The 20323-nt window shown below is 39.0% G+C and overlaps 2 protein-coding genes across 2 annotated transcripts in view; one reads left to right on the top strand and one right to left on the bottom strand.

Annotated features, from left to right (window-relative positions):
* The first annotated feature begins 3992 nt into the window (after positions 1-3992).
* msh6 (mutS homolog 6 (E. coli)) lies at positions 3993-18914 on the top strand. The gene is made up of 10 exons (XM_077217421.1): positions 3993-4394; positions 5476-5681; positions 5795-5970; positions 6943-9508; positions 10169-10461; positions 12581-12698; positions 12773-12862; positions 13557-13711; positions 14929-15128; positions 18704-18914. The coding sequence occupies exons 1-10, from the start codon at positions 4162-4164 to the stop codon at positions 18783-18785; spliced, it is 4119 nt and encodes a 1372-aa protein (XP_077073536.1). The 5' UTR covers positions 3993-4161; the 3' UTR covers positions 18786-18914.
* Positions 18883-20323, bottom strand: part of fbxo11a (F-box protein 11a) — a 33036-nt gene continuing 31595 nt past the window's right edge. The window contains exon 22 of the mRNA XM_077217422.1: positions 18883-20127. Coding sequence (XP_077073537.1) covers positions 19998-20127 — 130 coding nt within the window. The 3' untranslated portion in view covers positions 18883-19997. The remainder of the gene's footprint in view (positions 20128-20323) is intronic.

The following is a 20323-nucleotide window of genomic DNA, read 5'->3' as shown; positions in this document are numbered from 1 at the left end:
AAAGGGATAGTTCACCCAAAAAATAAGATTCTGTCATTAATTACTCGCCATCATGTCGTTCCAAACCTGTAAGACTTTCATTCATCTTCGGAACACAATTGAAGATCTTTTTAATGATATTTGAGAGTTTTCTGTCCCTCCATTGACAGCTACTCAACCACCACTTTAAAGCCCCAGAAAGGTATAAAGGCATCATTAAAGCAACTCATTTGGCAGTATATAAATAAATGTGACTTGGAATAGGATCTGCATTCACCCAGAGTTCCTGAGATAACTGCAAGTATTAAGTATTAACTACAGTTTGCTCCATAATTATATTCTCTGCAATTAGTGTACTGGAAGTCATTGTAGCTGAAACATCTGCCAAAAGCCTGAGAAGCAGAACGATCTGGAGGAAGAAGTAAACTCTGACTCACTCATTACACACACGACTGTGGCCAGAAAGACGCTGTGTGTCATTGTGACTGCTACAGGGAAACCTATTAAACCAACAGCAATTAAGCTTCAATGATGCCAAACAAATCCATTTGAGAGAGGAGAGTATTATAAAGCAAGGTCCAATTAAATACTCGCTCATAACTGTAATAACTATTATTACTGTTGGCAGGGTACAAAGATAACACAACAACATCATCACTGAGAGTCGAGTGGTGTACGATTAAATAATAAAAACATGCAAATCACAACATGCAATATAATGATATTATGCTGAGCAGGGAAACACGTGTTATTTTAGTATTATTTACACACTATAATATTTTTAAAAATTTTGCTTTTATTCTTATATTTTCAGATTTTAATTTTAGTTTAAGTTAATTTTATGTGCTTTTGTCATTCTTTTAGCTTTATTTCTTAGGTCAGTTTTGGTTTTTATTAATTTTAGTACTTAAACTTATTTTATTTCAGTTAGTTGCCCAGGATACCTTTTTTTGAGTTTAAGGTTTTGTACTAACATTTATATTTTATTTCAGCTTTAATTCAATAAACAAAAACATATTCTTAACAGTTTAAGTTAATAATAACACTGAAACAAATGCTGTGTGTTCACTTGTGTTCAATGTTTTTAAAATCATACACAGCAAATGGCTTGAAAACTGTCTGTGCCAAAGAAAATGTTAACTTATCTTTATTCATATGCCATATGTCAATCATCTATATCTGGCCTATTTTCTATGTTTTTGAAAGCATAATTTCGATTTTTAAAATAATATAGAGTCATTATGTCCAATTAATTAACCATTTATGTTGCAATAATATTTTTTTAATCATGTAGCATTTAGGCTTAGATAGATAGATAGATAGATAGATAGATAGATAGATAGATAGATAGATAGATAGATAGATAGATAGATAGATAGATAGATAGATAGATAGATAGATAGATAGATAGATAGATAGATAGATAGATAGATAGATAGATAGATAGATAGATAGATAGATAGATAGACAGACAGACAGACAGACAGACAGACAGACAGACAGACAGACAGACAGACAGACAGACAAATAGACAGACAGATAGATAGATAGATAGATAGATAGATAGATAGATAGATAGATAGATAGATAGATAGATAGATAGATAGATAGATAGATAGATAGACAGACAGACAGACAGACAGACAGACAGACAGACAGACAGACAGACAGACAGACAGACAGACAGACAGACAGACAGATAGATAGATAGATAGATAGATAGACAGACAGACAGACAGACAAATAGATAGATAGATAGATAGATAGATAGATAGATAGATAGACAGACAGACAGACAGACAGACAGACAGACAGACAGACAAATAGAGAGATAGATAGATAGATAGATAGATAGATAGACAGACAGACAGACAGACAGACAGACAGACAGACAGACAGACAGACAGACAGACAAAGAGATAGATAGATAGATAGATAGATAGATAGATAGATAGATAGATAGATAGATAGATAGATAGATAGATAGATAGGTAATATTTTAATATCTAAGCAGAAACAGGATGCAGAAGGCTGCGATTCAATGCTGATTCAGGCTATAAATTATGACTCATCATGGCTTGTGTTATTTTTACCTGTTATAAAGCTTATGGGAGTTTTCATATCCATGTGCCAAACAGCTCTTTGGACTTTTGTTATTAGACGTGCTTTTCCTGCATACACTAATTCGTTAACTGGATCAATTATTAATTTGCCAAATGGAACGTTATGGGTTTGGTCCTTAAAGGTGCTGTATGGAGTTTTTCTGTGTGAAAGTGTCAAGGTTAAATAAAGACACTCTATTAGATGAGATACAAAAATCATTCAATGCATCATGAAAGATAAACACCTAAGACTCTAGAATAGGGAGACGACTTAATGAGAGAGTCAACAGAGATACAGCTTGCTATACCAGGTTATTCAGACTGTGCTATTATACTTCAGATTTAATAATCAGTGTTACTGAACACACCGAAAGTCATGAAGATGAAACACACCTCTTCCTCCCGTAGAAACACACAGTTCAGCACGACCCAAACATGCCTGTATTTCTAGATTAGGAGATTTTATCACAATTACCATGACTACAAACTCATGGACTTACAGGACGCTTTTAGTAGGATGGTGATATAAAAATCATGACTGACCGTCAACTATCCTATCTAAAACACATTCCTTTTTATTTTATTTTTACAAATCAACAGTTCACAGCTTCTAATCCATCCTGTTGATTCTGTATTGCATATGCCATTCATATCCATGCAGTATATCTATCAATACAATTAGCTTGCAGATGCTTCTGTTTTGCATTATGTCTAATTTTATGTTTTCACATTACAGATGACCAGAGTTAAAGTAGGAGAACACATGATTGGTTGGCTTATATCGGATTAGTCACCTAGATGGTGCAGAATCTTATTTTAACAAAATAACTAGAATTTTGTTTTACAAATGATGGATGAAAATGCTAGAGGAGATATTTCCAAGCATTTGCTGTGTGATGTGTAAATTTGATGTTGGTTGTTAAACGGGCCAACACTGCACTCTGCTGATGTAACAGGATAGCTACATCATATTGTTATAATAATATCTTTCTAGACAATGTCCATCATATCTCTTTCAAACTAATATGCTGCCTTCTCTCATATTTTACATCAAATAAATAAATACATACGCAGAGTCGCAGACCTCGGAGTCCCCTCATGTCAAACTTCTCAAAATAAACGCTCAAGTCTTCATATTTTTGATTCAATGTATAAATAAAGTTTTTCAGTGTCAGCTGTATTGTCCAAACCCTTGCTGAAGTGGTCATTGATCCATCCTGACAGCGTGGAGAAACAGCACATTTCTTCAAACATGATGGTCATGATGGATTAAATCATACTTCTATTGTGAATTTCATTTGTATCATAAAATTGCATGACAATAATAGTCATTACTTTTAATAGACAATAAGAGTCATATTTTTGATTTTGTACATAGAGTTGCACATTATTTGTATTAATAATTATTATACAATGTAGGCATAAACTTAATATTTACATTGTTACGGATGTGACAGTAAAAATATTGTAAAAATACAGATTATACATAAGGAAATAAAAGTATATATATATATATATATATATATATACTTACATTTCTTGGTATATTTATTGATGTATATATATTTTTTGTATTATTATTTTGGCAGATTTGGAATTCCATACATAAGAGCTTATCACTAGTAAACGCTACTCTGTCTTTTCCCCATTATTTTACATTTATATTGATCATACGTATGATGATTTATTTGTGTGTCCTATTAGGGCTGGCACACAAAGAACGCAAATACGTAGTTTACAGAGAAAAACAATGGGAAAGCAGCGCACGAGCATCTAAAACATTCGAATAGAATGCATGATACACGCGTTCTAAATGAAAATAAACGCATGTGTCATATCAGTCACGTGGGTGGTGTAAAAGGATACACAGTGGCTCCTATAGGTCCAAATTCTCGCGGCGTCACGTGACGTGCTCCTCCTCTTCCCTTTCCGTGCGCGAGCAGCGGCATTTTCCCGCGAACTCTCAGCTCCACAAATAACTCAGCTGAGCAGAACAGCGCTGGGTCTGTTGGAATGGAATATAGATGAATTACTTTTTGGAATAATTTAACAACATATTGTACAACACTCTTTGGGAGACATGGCAAAGCAAAGTTCCCTTTTTAATTTCTTCACAAAGTCGCCTCCTCCCGCGCCGAAGGCCAAATCCAACCCTTCTCCAGTGGAGGCAGATGCAGTGAGTAGATCCAACACCTCACCGAAAGAACAAGCCAACGTCAACGGCAAGAAAACACCAGCAAAACCTGCCAAATCTCAAGTTAAAGCTGGACATGCGAAACTGTTCGGAGATAAAGCAGACACTGCAAAGGAGAGGTACAGTAACTCTATGTGCAATACTGCATAATGCAATGCTAATATATTGTACAGGTTACCATGGTGACACCATGTCGTGGTACGCATGTAATGGCAATATCATGGTACATTGATATGCACATACAATAATAACACTACAATTATATTTACAAATAGCACCATAGTTATTTGGACATGTACCATGGTACTACAGCGGTATTGTTTTGTCATGTGCCATATTTACATTTTGCAAAGATTAGTTTGGTTATTATAAGTGTGTAGTTTATCAGCACTGCCTGCGGTTTCATACTGAAAACTTACCGGAGGATTATTCCTTATATGAGTCCACGACACGTGCTACTTTTGTCTGTGTTTTAGACTTTTTTTGGCGGGAGACTGTGTGGAGGGGGCGGGTCAAATTTCCTTCGCCTTTCGGGATTTTTTTGTCTGTCCAATAGGAGCATCCGTTACAAAAATTCTCCACAGCAAAATTACTACATAATAAAATCCGTTACTACCGTTATCGATAGTCTGAAATAATACATTTTAGATCAATCAACAATAGATTATTATGAGGCAAACAAAGGGTAAGATTCCTTAAAGCATGTTAATCTTTATGACAGTGGTGATGGCTAATAATACCAAGTTAATTTCATTTTATTGTACAAAAACTAGTATTGGGGCATAAACTGTTATCAATTGCTTTTTTTTAATAAAGCATATGGATTGTGTATTCTTTAAAATGTTATATTTAATGCTTTACTCTAATGTTTATAACTATTTTAAACGACATTTTACAATACTTACTCCAGTACTTAATATTGTACATAGTTTTATGAGTTCCTATTTTACTGAACTACATAAAATATTTGTATGAGTGTGTGTGTGTGTATATAACTATTGTCTAGATGTATACTATATTTAAACTATTCAAATACTTAACGTTGCCATCAAAAAGTATTAAAGAATTTGGACCCTTAGCTCAAAATACAAGTACTTAATTTTCACCTTATGTACTTATGTTCACACTTTAAGCGAATCTGTGATTTTGCACTTACTTTGTTTAAATGAATGCATCACAAAGATCATTGTTTCTCTCCAGAGAACAGTCATGCATGTTTAGTGCTGGCACTCTGGTATGGGCCAAGATGGAAGGACATCCCTGGTGGCCCTGTATGGTTGTTCCTCAACCTCTCAGCGGACAGCAGATGAGGGGCCGTGGCCGAGACCAACGGCTTCACGTTCACTTTTTCGATGAACCACCAACCAGAGGTTGGGTTAACACAAAATACATAAGAGAGTACCAAGGTGAGAGCAAGGCTTTGTTTACACTTAAACATGGTCTTCGAATATCAAATATTATTCAAATGTGTGCAATACTTTTATTCTGACTTTGAATCATTTCTTGTTATTCTTTTAAGGCTCTGATAGCGCAGATGCCAAATCTGGAGGTGTGTTCTTCAGCGGTAAGCCTGTGATACGTAAAGCAATGGAGCTGGCAGATGCTGCAATGAAGCAGAGTCCTGAGCAGAGACTGAAGACGTCCATTTGCATGGATCCCTCAGATGAAGAAGAGGAGATTGATGAGGATATGGAGGTTAGCAAACCCTAGATCAAAGAAAGTTAATATTCACATAAAAGATGCATTTAGTTTTAATGGGATTTTTCAGGCAAAAATTTAATTGTTCTCATAATTTACTTGTCATAAGTAAATTATGACTTTCTTCCATGATTTTGAAGAATTTTACTATGTAGGATATATTGTCTACAAGTCAAGTCACCATAAAGGTAGTTAGCATACGACTTATGTGCTATGTTCCTACCTCTTCTGAAGTCATTCAATCGCTTTGAGAGGAACAGACTGGAATTAGTAAATTACTGACTTTCTTCCATGATTTTGAAGAATTTTACTATGTAGCATATATTGTCTACAAGTCAAGTCACCATAAAGGTAGTTAGCATACGACTTATGTGCTATGTTCCTACCTCTTCTGAAGTCATTCAATCGCTTTGAGAGGAACAGACTGGAATTAAAGTCATTATTTACTGAAAAGATGTAAGCGTGCAAACAGACTGGTCTTTTTTGGTCACTAATATTTTCATCATCTGAAAAAGCTTTAAATACACCAATAATTTTCCCCAGGATTTGTCCCGGGATCGTTTGATTTTTGTTTATTCACATCGCCTGTGATTTTACGGAATCGTCCGCGTGCTTTCACACACATCTCGTAAAGACACTTGACATTGATGTGCCATGTAATGTCTCCATAGAGTCTTAAGTTTGCTCATGATCTGCGATTTCTCTCTCGAGAAACCACGCTTGTGCATTTTTTTTCTGATTCGATCATAAACTAGCGCATCATGTACCGTTCCACTAAGCTGGCGTACGATCTCGGCTTCAGCGCCCTCACTACAACACACCCCTTATGGCATTCTGGCAATTTTATGGCAATTTTCCAGGATCAACTAGCTGTATGAAAGGGGCTTAAAATTTCTCCTTTTAAATTTCTAAGAAATAAAGTCATGCAGTTTTGCAACCATCTTAATTTCATGTAATATTTTATTACAGGTTGAGAAATCAACTCTATCGGATGTGGAAATGTCTGAGGAAGAGGCTGAAGAAAAGGCGAAGCCCAGCCGACGTTCATCTCGTGCTGTGGCTGAAAATGGTCAGAAGTCGAAACGTCGGCGCATTGTGGTGGCATCTGACAGCGATGACTCCGGGGAAGAGTTCAAACCTGAGCAAGCAAAAGTAAGCAGTGATGAGGAAGAAGAGGAAGTAGTGAGTAGCGGGGCTGAGGAAGAAGATAGCGAGCAGGAGCAGGAGTCCGAACCAGAAAGCCCTGTGAAACCGGTCAAGCGCAAACGTCCTTTAAAGAAGCCTGTTAAATCACAGAGCAAACCAGAGACCCCAAAACGAGCACCTGCAACTTTACCATCCGTGACGTCCAACACCAAATCCCGACTCTCTGCTTTCTCTGCCCCAGACAACTTCGAAAGTCAGAGTACCAGTGCAAATGGGACGGAGGGAGGGTCTACTGTGTGGGACCATGAGAAACTCGACTGGCTGCTGGACGGCAAGAGAAAGGATGCGCAGCGTAAACGACAATCTGATGAAAACTACGACCCCACAACTCTATATGTTCCCGATGATTTCCTTAACAGGACAACGCCTGGAATGCGCCGATGGTGGCAGCTGAAGTCTGAGATGTTCGATACCGTTCTGTTCTACAAAGTTGGAAAGTTCTACGAGCTCTATCATATGGACGCAGTGATTGGCGTCAACGAACTCGGCCTTACCTTCATGAAGGGCGCTTGGGCCCATTCAGGCTTCCCCGAGATTGGCTTTGGACGCTTTTCAGACGTACTCGTGCAAAAGGGCTACAAAGTGGCTCGCGTGGAACAGACCGAGACCCCTGATATGATGGAAGCACGATGCAAGAAATTGGCGCGTCCCACCAAATTTGACCGCGTCGTCAAGCGAGAGGTTTGCCGAATCATCACGCGAGGGACTCAGACGTACAGCGTGCTTGATGGCGCCCCTTCTGAAACCCAAAGTAAATATCTGTTGAGCATTAAAGAGAAGAGCGAGGAGGACAGCGCAGGCCATTGCCACGTCTATGGGGTTTGTTTCATTGACACCTCGGTGGGACGCTTCCATATCGGTCAATTCCAGGATGACCGCCATTGTTCCCGTTTGCGTACTCTGGTTGCACACTATTCTCCTGCCCAGGTTATTTTCGAGAAGGGCAATCCGTCAACCGAGACATTGAAAATCTTTAAGGCCATCTTGTCTTCCACTTTACAAGAAGGCCTCAATGCTGGTTCGCAGTTTTGGGATGCCCAGAAGACCTTAAAGGTCCTTGCTGAGGAAGACTACTTTAAAGAAAGCAAAGCGTCAGCTGATGATGAAAAGGCATCAGAGCTTCCTCCAACTCTCAAAGCTATGACGTCTGAATGTGACGCTCTAAGTCTCACTCCAAAGACGGGTTATGAACTCGCTCTTTCTGCCCTTGGCGGCTGCATGTTTTACCTTAAGAAATGTCTAGTGGACCAAGAGCTTTTTTCCATGGGCAACTTTGAGGAGTATGTTCCTGTCGATGTGGAGATGGAGCAGGCTGGGGGAGCGTCTTGTTTTTTTGCCCAGACCCATAAAAAAATGGTTTTGGATGGAGTGACCCTTGCTAACCTTGAGATCCTTCAGAATAGCTCGACCGGCGGTCCTGAGGGAACCCTACTTGAACGATTGGACACGTGTTGCACTCCTTTCGGCAAAAGGTTGTTGAAGCAGTGGCTTTGCGCCCCTCTTTGTAATCCATCCTCCATTAGTGATCGTTTAGATGCTCTGGAGGACCTGATGGGCGCCCCATCCCAAATGACCGAAGTCACCGACCTACTAAAGAAGCTTCCGGATCTCGAAAGGCTTCTTAGCAAGATCCACAGCATGGGTACTCCTGTAAAAGGACAAGACCACCCGGACTCCCGAGCCGTTCTGTACGAGGAGGTCGTCTACAGCAAACGTAAGATCGCTGACTTTCTCGCAGCACTTGAGGGTTTTAAAGTTATGAAAGAAATCGTGTCGATCATGGAGCCCGTCGCCGAAGGCTTCCGGTCTAAACTAATGCGCCAAGTGTTGCTCCTCAAGACAGAAAATGAAGATGGGCTTTTCCCCGACCTTTCGCCAGAGCTCAAACGTTGGGACAAAGCTTTCGACCATCAGAAAGCTCGAACCACAGGTGTCATAACTCCAAAAGCTGGCTTTGATCCGGAGTACGACCAAGCCCTTGACGGAATTAAAGACTGTGAGAAAGGCCTGCAGGAATACCTGGACCGACAGAAGAAGAGATTGGGCTGTAAGAATCTATCATACTGGGGAACGGGAAGGAACCGCTACCAGCTGGAAGTCCCTGACAGTGTTTCCGAGAGGAGCGTGCCAGAGGAGTACGAGGTGAGGTCCACTAAGAAGGGCTGGAAGCGTTACTCTACCAAAGAGATCGAGCGGCTGTTTTCAGAGATACAGAGCTGGGAAGACAAAAGAGACGCAGCGCTTAAGGATTGCATGAGAAGACTCTTCTACAATTTCGACAAGAATTACAAAGACTGGCAGACAGCCGTTGAGTGCATGGCTGTACTTGGTAAGAAAAATAATAAAACAGGCCTATATTTATTTTATTTAAACTTTCAAAATGTTGGTATTCATAAGACTTGTTTGTACCCTTTCTTTAAAAATTATTTCACACAGAATATCATGTACACCGTACTTTACATCAATAATGGCAACATGCTCTATTCATTCTTTTTTTTTTTTAACTCCTAGCTGAAAATAAGCAGTTTTTCATATTCGACTGTAGTTTATACAGCTATTCTTTATGGATAGGTTGTCAAAGGATGAATTTGAGCTAGATTCTAGTTGCAAGTGCATTTAAATGCATAACAAAATCCTGATTGAAAAACGTCTTACTAAAAACCTGTTTTAAAGGTTTACATGTAAATCAGTTAAGTGACGGCTAAAAAACATGTAATGATATTTTCTTCAAAATAACTACAAACAGAATGGTTGTATGCACAATTACAACAAGTCATGGACATTTTGTTCAATTTTAAATTTTGACTGATTTTTTTTTTTTTTTGAATTTTAACATTTTTCAGAATCGTGAAATGTTTTCGACCACAGAAAAGTGGAACATTTTCCAAAAAATGCCTTTCTTGCTTAAATAAGTTTAAACCAAGTACTTGTGACATTGGTACTAGAATGCTGTTTGGTAAAATATGTTTTCTGTTGTTGGTGCCACAAGATGTGCTGTTGAGCATGTCCCGGTACAGTCAGAGCGGCGACGGGCCCATGGCGAGACCGGAGATGGTTCTTCCGGGTGAAGGTACTCAGTCGCACCCCTTCCTGGATCTGAGAGCGTCCCGTCACCCTTGTGTCACCAAGACCTTCTTCGGTGATGACTTCATTCCCAATGACATCTTCATCGCTTGCCCTAGCGGTGAAGAGGAAGAGGGTCAAGATACTGATAAAGCACTTGCCCCATGTGTGTTAGTCACCGGGCCAAACATGGGAGGCAAGTCCACCTTAATGAGACAGGTGAGTTTTGGAAATCAATATTCAAGATGACAAAAACAACGTTCATGGTGTGTAAATTAAATTAAAAATCCACTAAATGTAGATCCACAGTCTATTCTGATGTGAGATTGTGTCGCAAAGGCAGTAGATGAAATGTTCAATTTTGTCTTCAGCTTGTATTCGAAAATAATTCTGAACCGGCCTAAAATAATTGATTAGAACAGAATCTTGGCCAAATTTTATTGTGCATGTAGTAAAGAATTGTAATCAAATCATTGTCAAAGCAAATATTTTCACCCATACAACTCTAATCATTTAATAATGACTGAATGTAGTCAAGAAACATCTAGGTAAACTTCATGTGTTCAGCAGCTGTTCAGGCAGGAAGAAGGATGTGGTTTGAGCTCCTATTTCTGGAAATGCAGGTTTCTACATCATGTTTTCAGAAAGTTTAGTTGTTTAGGCATGGAAATTCTGTCAATAAACATTATATTAATAAAATCATGAAAAGGCATTTGCCATTTTTATATTGTATATATTTTTATTATTATTTTAAAGGCATGGAAAACTCAAAAGCAGATTTGTAAAATTTTGTATTGAGTCTATGGTATATCTACACATACTGGATTTATGGCCTGTTCATTGAGAGAATATATGGAATATTTGTACTTTTAAGAATTCATTTCACTCACTGCGGGACTATTGAAGTAACCTAAAGTGTTAAAGAGGACCTATTAGGTTTTGATTTGGTTTTGGGGTCTTTCCTGATTAGGTTTTCATGCTTGAATTTAACAAACACATTCTCCATTGTTGCAGCTCCTCTCTCCCAGTCTCAGTAACACTCTGTTCATGTCTCTATGAAGCCCCGCTTCTGAAAGCACACTGTGCTCTGATTGGTCAGCAGGATCAGTGTGCTGTGATTGGTCAAGGGCTTTGAGTATGTTTGGGGAATATCCCGTCCCTTACGATAACCGCCAGTTTCAACACACTACTAACAAACTCAACCAGTCCCTGCCCCTTTATTCTGCGTATTAATTATTTAAATGAGGAATTTTGCAACATGTTTGTTCCCGGAAGAAAACTCAAGCCTACAACGGAGATGTTTCGGGGAGTTCAGAAACACTGACACTTAGGGCTGTCGCGGTGAAGGAATTTCCCTTGCGGTAATTTTGAGTTGCTCAATAGCGCGATATGCGGTTTTACCGCCATTTATTTATTTATATTTATTTGTTGCTATATAATGTGTGGTCAGCATACACAAAAACAATGTAACCAATGTAACCGAAACTAAACAGCGTCTCTGCGCATTGAAAGACTGTCACTCAGCGCGCAGTTGTTACGCCGTCTTTGAGTGAGTCATTAAACCGTTCATTCAACGAAAACGTTCAAAAAGCTGATTTCTTAAATGATAGATGTAATGAAACAAGGTGATAATTATTGTTTAACTTTGAGCTCCACTTTTCAAGGCTCAGCTGGCCAGCAATGCTTCACTTTTGGGCAAAGCTGAAGCAATGCTTCACTTAATAGAGACCAATGGCATTGATTCAATGCGTGACTCGCTGCTTGCCCCCCACGGCTTCCTCGCGCTGTGTAATGCTGACCAGCGCTGATGCCATTCATGGTAAATACCCTTAAGCGTTAAAAGGATAATAGCCTAAGGCAAATATTTTGCGTTCCTTGGAAACGGCAACCTTTTCACGAATATACATGACATATGACTTCAAAAACAGACGCAGGTAATCTCACGCGCTCAGTCGAACACATTCACTGTCTGTTTAGGCTTAAGTCCAAATCCACGAATCCTCTGTACAAATCACCATGATAAACAATCTTGTTATCATTATTAACTTATTTAACATTCAATACACATGGTACGAACCACGAAGGGTGGCCTTATGAAAAAAGAAAACGCGGTTCGCGGTTACTTGCATTCCTCTGCGGTTGGCCTGTCAGTAGCGCGGTACTGCAATATTGCGGTTATCGCGACAGCACTACTGACACTGATATAGAGAAAGAAAGATGAACATGCAAAGAAAACATAATAGGCCCATAATTGACTTTTTGTCAACTGCCTTTTAAGTAGAAATAAAGTAATATGCAGATTCTTCAGATTTTATTCTTTATTATATGTCTGTTTCAGTGTGGTCTGGTGGTGATCTTGGCCCAGCTGGGCTGTTATGTTCCTGCTGAGAGTTTGCGTCTCACTCCTGTGGACCGAGTGTTCACTCGTCTTGGCGCCTCTGATCGTATAATGTCAGGTAAGTTGTCGCTTGCTGGTTTCCCGTTCATGTGTGAGCTTTACTCTCAATACTAAATCTATCATGTTTTCTAGGTGAAAGTACGTTCTTTGTGGAGCTCAGCGAGACGGCTAGCATTCTTTTGCACGCCACCAACCACTCCCTCGTCCTGCTCGATGAACTGGGTAAATGATTCGTTCATCTCACAATAAAACTTTGTAACCACACTAAACGTAAAACCGCAGTTATTAGAGAATATCTGGGTGTAAATCCTCAACAAACCCGTCTCCATACCGGCGTGACTCTGATCTTCAACCAGATGAACTGGATAATATTGTGAATGTTGTGATCTAATCTGACTCCTGACCTGTAATGCTGCCTGAAAGATAATCATACACTGTTCGTTGTTGGCCAGAGGAGAACTGAGCGACTGAGTCTGGTTTCTCACAAGGGTTTTTTCTCCATTCTGTCACTGATGGAGTTTTGGTTCCTGTCACTGTCGCCTGTTTTATGCTTTTGTCACCTTTGGCTTTTGGCTTGCTTTGTTGGGGACTTTTAACTTAATATTCAACAATATTATTGATCTGCCTGCATTGACACCATTATTTGAGAACTGAACTGAGCTGGACGATGACATCACTGTTTTCTCCATAGTGGCTATATATATAAATTAACTAAATGAATAACTTTTTTACAACAAAAATGAAACATCACTGAACTTACTTAAGCTGGACTATGACGCTAATTTCTTCTAGAAAAAACTTTGGTGCATTATTTTCCTCTTTGTAAAGCTGCTTTGAAACAATCTTCTGTAAAAAGCGCAAGGTGACTTGACTTAAACTGAATAATTTCAGAGCTTTTGTTGTGCTTGCACTGCAGGCAGAGGTACGGCCACGTACGACGGCACAGCCATCGCGAGCGCAGTGGTGAAGGAGCTGTCCGAGAAGATCTGCTGCCGGACCCTGTTCTCCACTCATTACCACTCGCTGGTGGAGGAGCACGTCCACGACCCCGCCGTGAGACTCGGACACATGGTCAGTTTCACCGGCTTCATCACAAACAGAGTTATACCACTGAATGAGAGACAAACATATACCAATTTTCTTTATATGACGGCTGAAGAAAATAAAGCTCATCAGTCACACAGAGTGGCTTCAGAGTGTGACAGTAGGCGTGTTTCTATTACAGATTTGCACAAAACTTTTGCGTTTTTTTCTTTCTTTTTTTCTAAATGTCGACAAAAAACGAATGCGAAATGACGCCGTTTCAATTAACCGATGTTATGCGACTAAAGCGTAATTTTTTCCTCTCGCAATAAGTCATTCCAAAAATCATGGCGACGGATGTTGATAGGTTTGCGTATATCGCAGCCACTGCACTGGCCGTTATTAATAATCAAAGGAGACGTATGTGTGTTATCCAATCATTAATGACAAGGAAAGACTCTTATACTTGAGAGCAGCACATATGAGTGTTTCTGGGTGTTTCTCACTCGTATCTACTTCGAGATCTTGAGGTTTAGAATCCAGTATTCCTGTAATTCTTTTGTCTTTTATGAATTTAATGAACAACTCTTTCTCGTATTCTGTTCAAACGCACCTCGTCATCTACGTCAGGTGACTATAAATGCGCAAAAACTGTTTCCATTGCAGTTTTGCTAAATATTTCTTTTTCGAATTGCCTGAAAAACCACCTCATGCGAGTGAAAAAACTTTTTTGCGATAAATGGGAGTTTTTGCGAAATTTACGTGTTTCCATTGGGCGTATTTTCATTGGGTGTATTTTCAAACCTTCATTTCATTGAAATGAAGGGCTGAAATTTGAAGGGTAATGGACACGCGGCTACTGAAGGGAGGGCATCCTTCCTCTATAGTTTTGACTCCCAAAATGTTATCTTTCTAGGCCAATGATGGGATTTTAACCCATGTGTGGAATATTTTTAGACTTGTTCATCATATTGTATCCTTGAGGAGAGGCCCTCCTGTCACGTACCAACACTATTTGCCTTTCCAATACAATTCCATTTTAGAAGGTTTGTGTGTGCTCTTTTATTGTCATATGATGGTCACACACATCTTAAAGATACAATTTCTATTTATTTCTATCTATGGTATTTGAATTCAGCTTTGCTAATTGTACACAGCATCTTTGTTTTATCAAATGCGCCAAATTCAAATTAATCGCAAAGATTAACGCGTTAATTCCCCCAGCCCTAGTTTAGTGAAAAGATTTTCATTTGTTTCCCTCTCAGGCCTGTATGGTGGAGAATGAATGTGAGGACCCCAGTCAGGAGACCATCACCTTCCTCTACAAGTTCATCTGTGGCGCGTGTCCCAAAAGTTACGGCTTCAACGCAGCCCGCTTGGCAAACATCCCGGAGGAAGTAATTCAGTCGGGCCATAAGAAGGCCCGTGAGTTTGAGAGGAGCACCGTGTCTCTCAGGATATTCAAGTAAGAACATTTGTGCATTATGCACTATTTTGCATTGTGACGTTTTCATGAAAATTAAGTATAGATGCACCGAAATAGAAATTCTGGGCCGAAAGTAGGGATGGGAATCGAGAACCGGTTCTTCTTCAGAACCGGTGCCCAGTGAACCGATTCCATGGAACCGTTAGCATGCTTGCTTAACGATTCCTCTTATCGGTTCCGCTCGTTGCAAATGTGTCATGACGTCACACATGCGCTACGTTGTTTTGGTTATATTTCACGCGAAAAGACGACAATACGGTCACTTGCAACAAGTGTAAAATTTCAATTTCGTCAAAGGGAACTACCTCCAATATGCAGAAACATTTGGCCACACAGCATACAATTAATTTGACGCATTTAATTAAAAATGCTCCAACTACTTTAAAAGCCTACATCTGGGCACATTTCGGCTTTTATTAACAACCTGGTAAGCACGACCTGGAGAAGAGACAGTGCGTGTGCGCTCATGTCACGCACAAATAGAATATGCAGGAGGTAATACCACTAACTTGAAATACCACGTTAGCCGTGTTCACTCGAGCTGTTATAACGCCTGCAGAGTCTGACTGCTTTAGAGTAAGCATGAGCTCCAATATCACCCGGATCCGCAGCCAAAAACAAATCATCCACCCGCCCTAATGTTATCTGATTTAGGTATCCGCACCCGATGGTCAAATTACAAGTATTCTGTGTTGTTACGCGTGATTATAAATGGATGATCGTCTTCAACAACGGACTCGTTGACGGACTCGTTGACGTCTCAGGGTAACATTATACACTGATGAATGAGCGCTGCTTTTAAATCAACATTTCTTTAAAACAAAATTGATTTGACAGAATTTCATTTTCTTAATGGCATAAACAGACTTTAGTCCCATGAAACTTAAACTGGAATGTCACTGTTTCTGTCACTGCGACTTCCCGAACAGGCGAACACACACACACACACACACACACACACACACGTGCGCATGCACACATCACTTTTGAAGTAAAATTGAAAATTGGATGCAGTGCACCGCAATGCTTCGAGATATCGAATTGAACTGAATCGATGACATGATAATCGTAATCGAACCGAACCATGAGACCAGTGTAGGTTCAAACCACTAATACTCTGTGCTGTGTCTTCTGATCAGATATTAAAGCGAGTTGATACAAACAAACACATTTGTACTTATTCCCTCACCCAATGAGAATCGATAAGGAATCGATAAGCAATATCGATAATGGAATCGGAATCGTTAAATTCTTATCAATTCCCATCCCTAGCCGAAAGAGAAAATTCTAGATGCACTTGTCTGAAAACCGAAACCGGAAATAAAAAAATAAAAAATTTTTTTGCTGTGCAAGAGTGAAACCTGAGCGCTGAACACTGAGGAACGGCTTATTTTCTGCCTTTTTTTTTCTCTTTCGGACAAAAACCGGAAAATTTCAGTGCATCCCCTACAATTAAGCACATTTTTCCTTAAAATTATCAATATCATGCTGCATCTGGGCATTTTTAGTGTTGTAGTTTTTGTCATTATTGTAATACAGTACTATTGCAGATGTGCTTAATTATGAAAATGTCACACGCCCTATTTTTAGAATCATTAGGAGTTTTGCAACAGTATTTTTCATCTTATTTCTATAATGGTGAAATATGACCAAGACATCATCTTATTATTAGATATTCATCTGACTGTTATGAAAGAAAACCATCTCCAATTCTGTCACAAAATAAGTACACTACCATTCAAACATTTGGAAACACTTAAGACATTTTGTTTTTGAAAGAAACCGAACCCAAAATGCATTAAACTGTTTAAAAATGACTGTTAAGGCATTAATAATGTTGCAGATCACTCTGCTCATAACAGACTCATCTGTCAGTTTATGAAGAAACTGATGCTTCAGCTGAAGTTTCATATCATGCTTTCTGCAGCACATCCCACAATTCCTTGTTCTTTTGCCCATTTTACTTTTGTCTTATTCGTCAGATGTTCTTTATCTCAGTCTCTCGCTGTTTTCAAACTAGAGACTGATGTCCCCCTCATCCACCTCTCTTTGTACACTCTTAAAAATAAAGGTTCTAAAAGTTTAAGAACCATAAAAGAACTATTTTTGGTTCCCTAAAGAACCCTTCAGTAGGCAGCAGTTCTTAAAAGAACTCGGTTATATTCTTATTGTGAAGGTCATTTTAAAAATCTAAAGAACCTTTAGTGGAATGGAAAGATTCTGTGGATGTTAAAGGTTCTAAATGGAACCTTTGATGCCAATAAAGAACCACTCTTTATTTTTAAGAGTGCTGTTTGCTTTCTTCTTTCAGGACAGTGACTGTTGTGTTTCTAGAACAGTGTGTTTGTGTTTTCGCCATTTTTAAAACCAGTTGTGTACGTGACACTGCTGCAGTTGTTTTCAATTGTGATGATGAGGAAAAGTTTCTCAAGTACCAGAGCAGCACTTTAGAAGGTTTTCTTAGTTGACTGTCATGGCTGGTGAAAACTTGGGAGTAGTTCACTTTTAAAAAAACTTGCTGATAATTTACTCACCCCCATGTCATCCAAGATGTCCATGTCTTTCTTTCTTCAGTCGAAAAGAAATTAAGGTTTTTGAGGAAAACATTCTAGGATTTTTCTCCATATAATGGACTTCATTGGGTACCAAACGGTCCAAGGTCCAAATGACAGTTTCAGTGCAGCTTCAAATGGCTTTAAACACCAGACGATGAATAAGAGTCTTATCTTGCGAAACGATCGGTCATTTCAAAAATAAATAAAAAACTTTAAGTTTTATAAGCACAAATGCTCGCCTTGCTCTGTTCTGTGATGCACGTTCGTGACGGCACGTAATACGCAATTACGTTGAAAAGGTCACGCTTCAGTGTTTACAAATGTGAGGAAGGAGGACCATATACACATTCAAATGTCTTTGTGTCAGTTTACCATTTAAAATGCCCATTTCGTGTGTGTGTCCTGGGTGTTTTAATATTAAAAAGGCTAAAAGTATACATTTGTAAACACTGACTCGGTACTTCCGCTTACGTCAAGCGCGACCTTTTCAACGTAATTGCATATTACGTGCCGTCACGAACGCGCATCACAGAACGGAGCAAGGCGAGCATTTGTGCTTATAAAATGTAAACTTTATTTATTTTTGAAATGCCCGATTGTTTCGCAAGATAAGACTCTTATTCATCGTCTGGTGTTTAAAGCCATTTGAAGCTGCACTGAAACTGTCATTTGGACCTTGGACCGTTTGGTACCCCATGAAGTCCATTATATGGAGAATAATCCTAGAATGTTTTCATCAAAAACCTTAATTTCCTTTCGACTGAAGAAAGAAATACATGGACATCTTGGATGACATGGGGGTGAGTAAATTATCAGCAAAAGTTTTTTTTTAAATTAACTAATCCTTTAAATGCAAATTTTAAAAAAAGTTATTTTAAATGCTTTCAAATAATTAATTCAATCTAAAAGCTAAATGAAGGCATTAATATTAATGCATTTTCCAAACCTTTGAATGCTAGTATGCATGGGAGAATCTGATTGCTTGATTTGTTTTTCCAGGAAACTGTGCTCATTGGCTGAATCCTCCACAGCTGATCGTGAGCAGTTCTCAGCGCTGGTTCAGATGATCGGCAGCCTGTGATGGAAAACCTTTTGTGTTTGTTTGTTTTGAGCACTTCTGTTCACTATTCCATGAGTTATTTTTCACCACATATAAAGCAAGCATCTCACTACTGAAATGATCTAATAAAGTTTATTTTTAAAAATGTAACACGTTCCTCTGACTAGGAAATTAAACTTTTGATTAATTACTACTAGCTACATAATGGTTATTGAGTACTTCACAATATATTAAGTCTAGATGTCATGGAACATGCATACAATTCAGGCTGTATGAGAACCCACAGTCACCAAATACAGTTGGATGGAGGGGGAAAAGCACAAAAAAAGCTGTACAGATATTCATCAGAGCTTCAAATAAGCAAGAAGCCTCTTAAAAATCTCCAGCAATGTCACTCTGGCTCGCAGCGTTCAGGGTGAAACGGCGCAGGAACGCGATGCTTTCGCAAGTCTGGCGCCTTGCGTTTACTTTTTTATCTTTCCTGATTTCATCCAATCAGGATAAAGGGGCAGGGATATATTCATTTGAATCACTTGGGCCAAATCGTTACCACCATCCTGGAGAAAAACCTTTATATCACTGGGACACTTTCCTTTCAAACTCAAAACATTGCTGGAGAATACTTAGTGTTTCTTTCTCTCTTTTTTTTTTTCCTCAAATCTCTTTCACAGAAAGAACATACATCCTGCGACATGAGAACAAATACAGCAATCTAAGGTATAAACAACCCCAAAATTAATATACTTAATAAAATAAAAAGACATTCAAGTACATTTAAGATTTTTGCTTGAAAATACAAAACTACATGAGAAAGCATTAAAATCAAACCTCAATAACTCAGTCTTTTAAAAAACAACAAAAAAAACTGAAGTGCTGGGTCATTTTTTTCCCATACATATACAAGAGTGCGGTGATGGCTGCTTGGAGAACAGGTGCATCATGGGAAGCATTGTGAGTCTACGCTCTAGGTCTGTTTCTCTCGTATGCGTCTCAAACCGGGGATCCGTGCGCTTCACCGTCCTCGTTTATCGTCCGTCATCCCACAAATCCTGAGTCACAATCGCAAACAACGGTAGGAGAAACAGGATCGCAGAGTGACTGTGTTTGCATTTGTTAAATAGAAATGTGTTCTCTGTCCACGTTTACACAATGTTTGTTTTTTTTGAATAAAATTGAATTATTTCTAGCGTGTAATCTCATCTGCACTGGACTGAGCACTCCGAGTCTGTAGGTTCAGTTGTGCTGCAGTGTGTTGGACTCTATAGGAGGAGCCGAGTCGTACAGCGTGTCCGTGTCGTGAGTCGGCTCTCCGGCTAGTGTGCAAGGGTTTGACAACGTCCCTGCACCACAGTCACAGAAAAACCTGCAGAGACAAACAATCAATCAGCACACAAAATATATGCAAATAAATATACGGTAACACTTCAGTTTAGGGTCCAATTCTCACTATTAACTAGTTGCTTATTAGCATGCATATTAGCATGGTTGCTAACTGACCTTGTTTTTTGGCCAATTATCATAATTATCTTACAAGTAAACTTTATAAAATATACCAGTCA

This window comes from Siphateles boraxobius, unplaced genomic scaffold, assembly GCF_051911475.1.
Source record: "Siphateles boraxobius isolate OS27281-9 unplaced genomic scaffold, OSU_SipBor_1 73, whole genome shotgun sequence".
Lineage (NCBI taxonomy): Eukaryota > Metazoa > Chordata > Actinopteri > Cypriniformes > Leuciscidae > Siphateles > Siphateles boraxobius.
Note: the sequence above shows the minus strand (reverse complement) of the source record. Positions and strands in the feature narration are given on the sequence as shown.

Bases quoted from the DNA above. Each gene is read 5' to 3' on its own strand.
- msh6 (XM_077217421.1), top strand. From the start codon at position 4,162: ATGGCAAAGCAAAGTTCCCTTTTTAATTTCTTCACAAAGTCGCCTCCT. The intron at 5,971-6,942 runs GTTAGCAAACCC...ATTTTATTACAG, and splicing joins AGATTGATGAGGATATGGAG to GTTGAGAAATCAACTCTATC. The intron at 12,699-12,772 runs GTAAGTTGTCGC...CATGTTTTCTAG, and splicing joins CTCTGATCGTATAATGTCAG to GTGAAAGTACGTTCTTTGTG.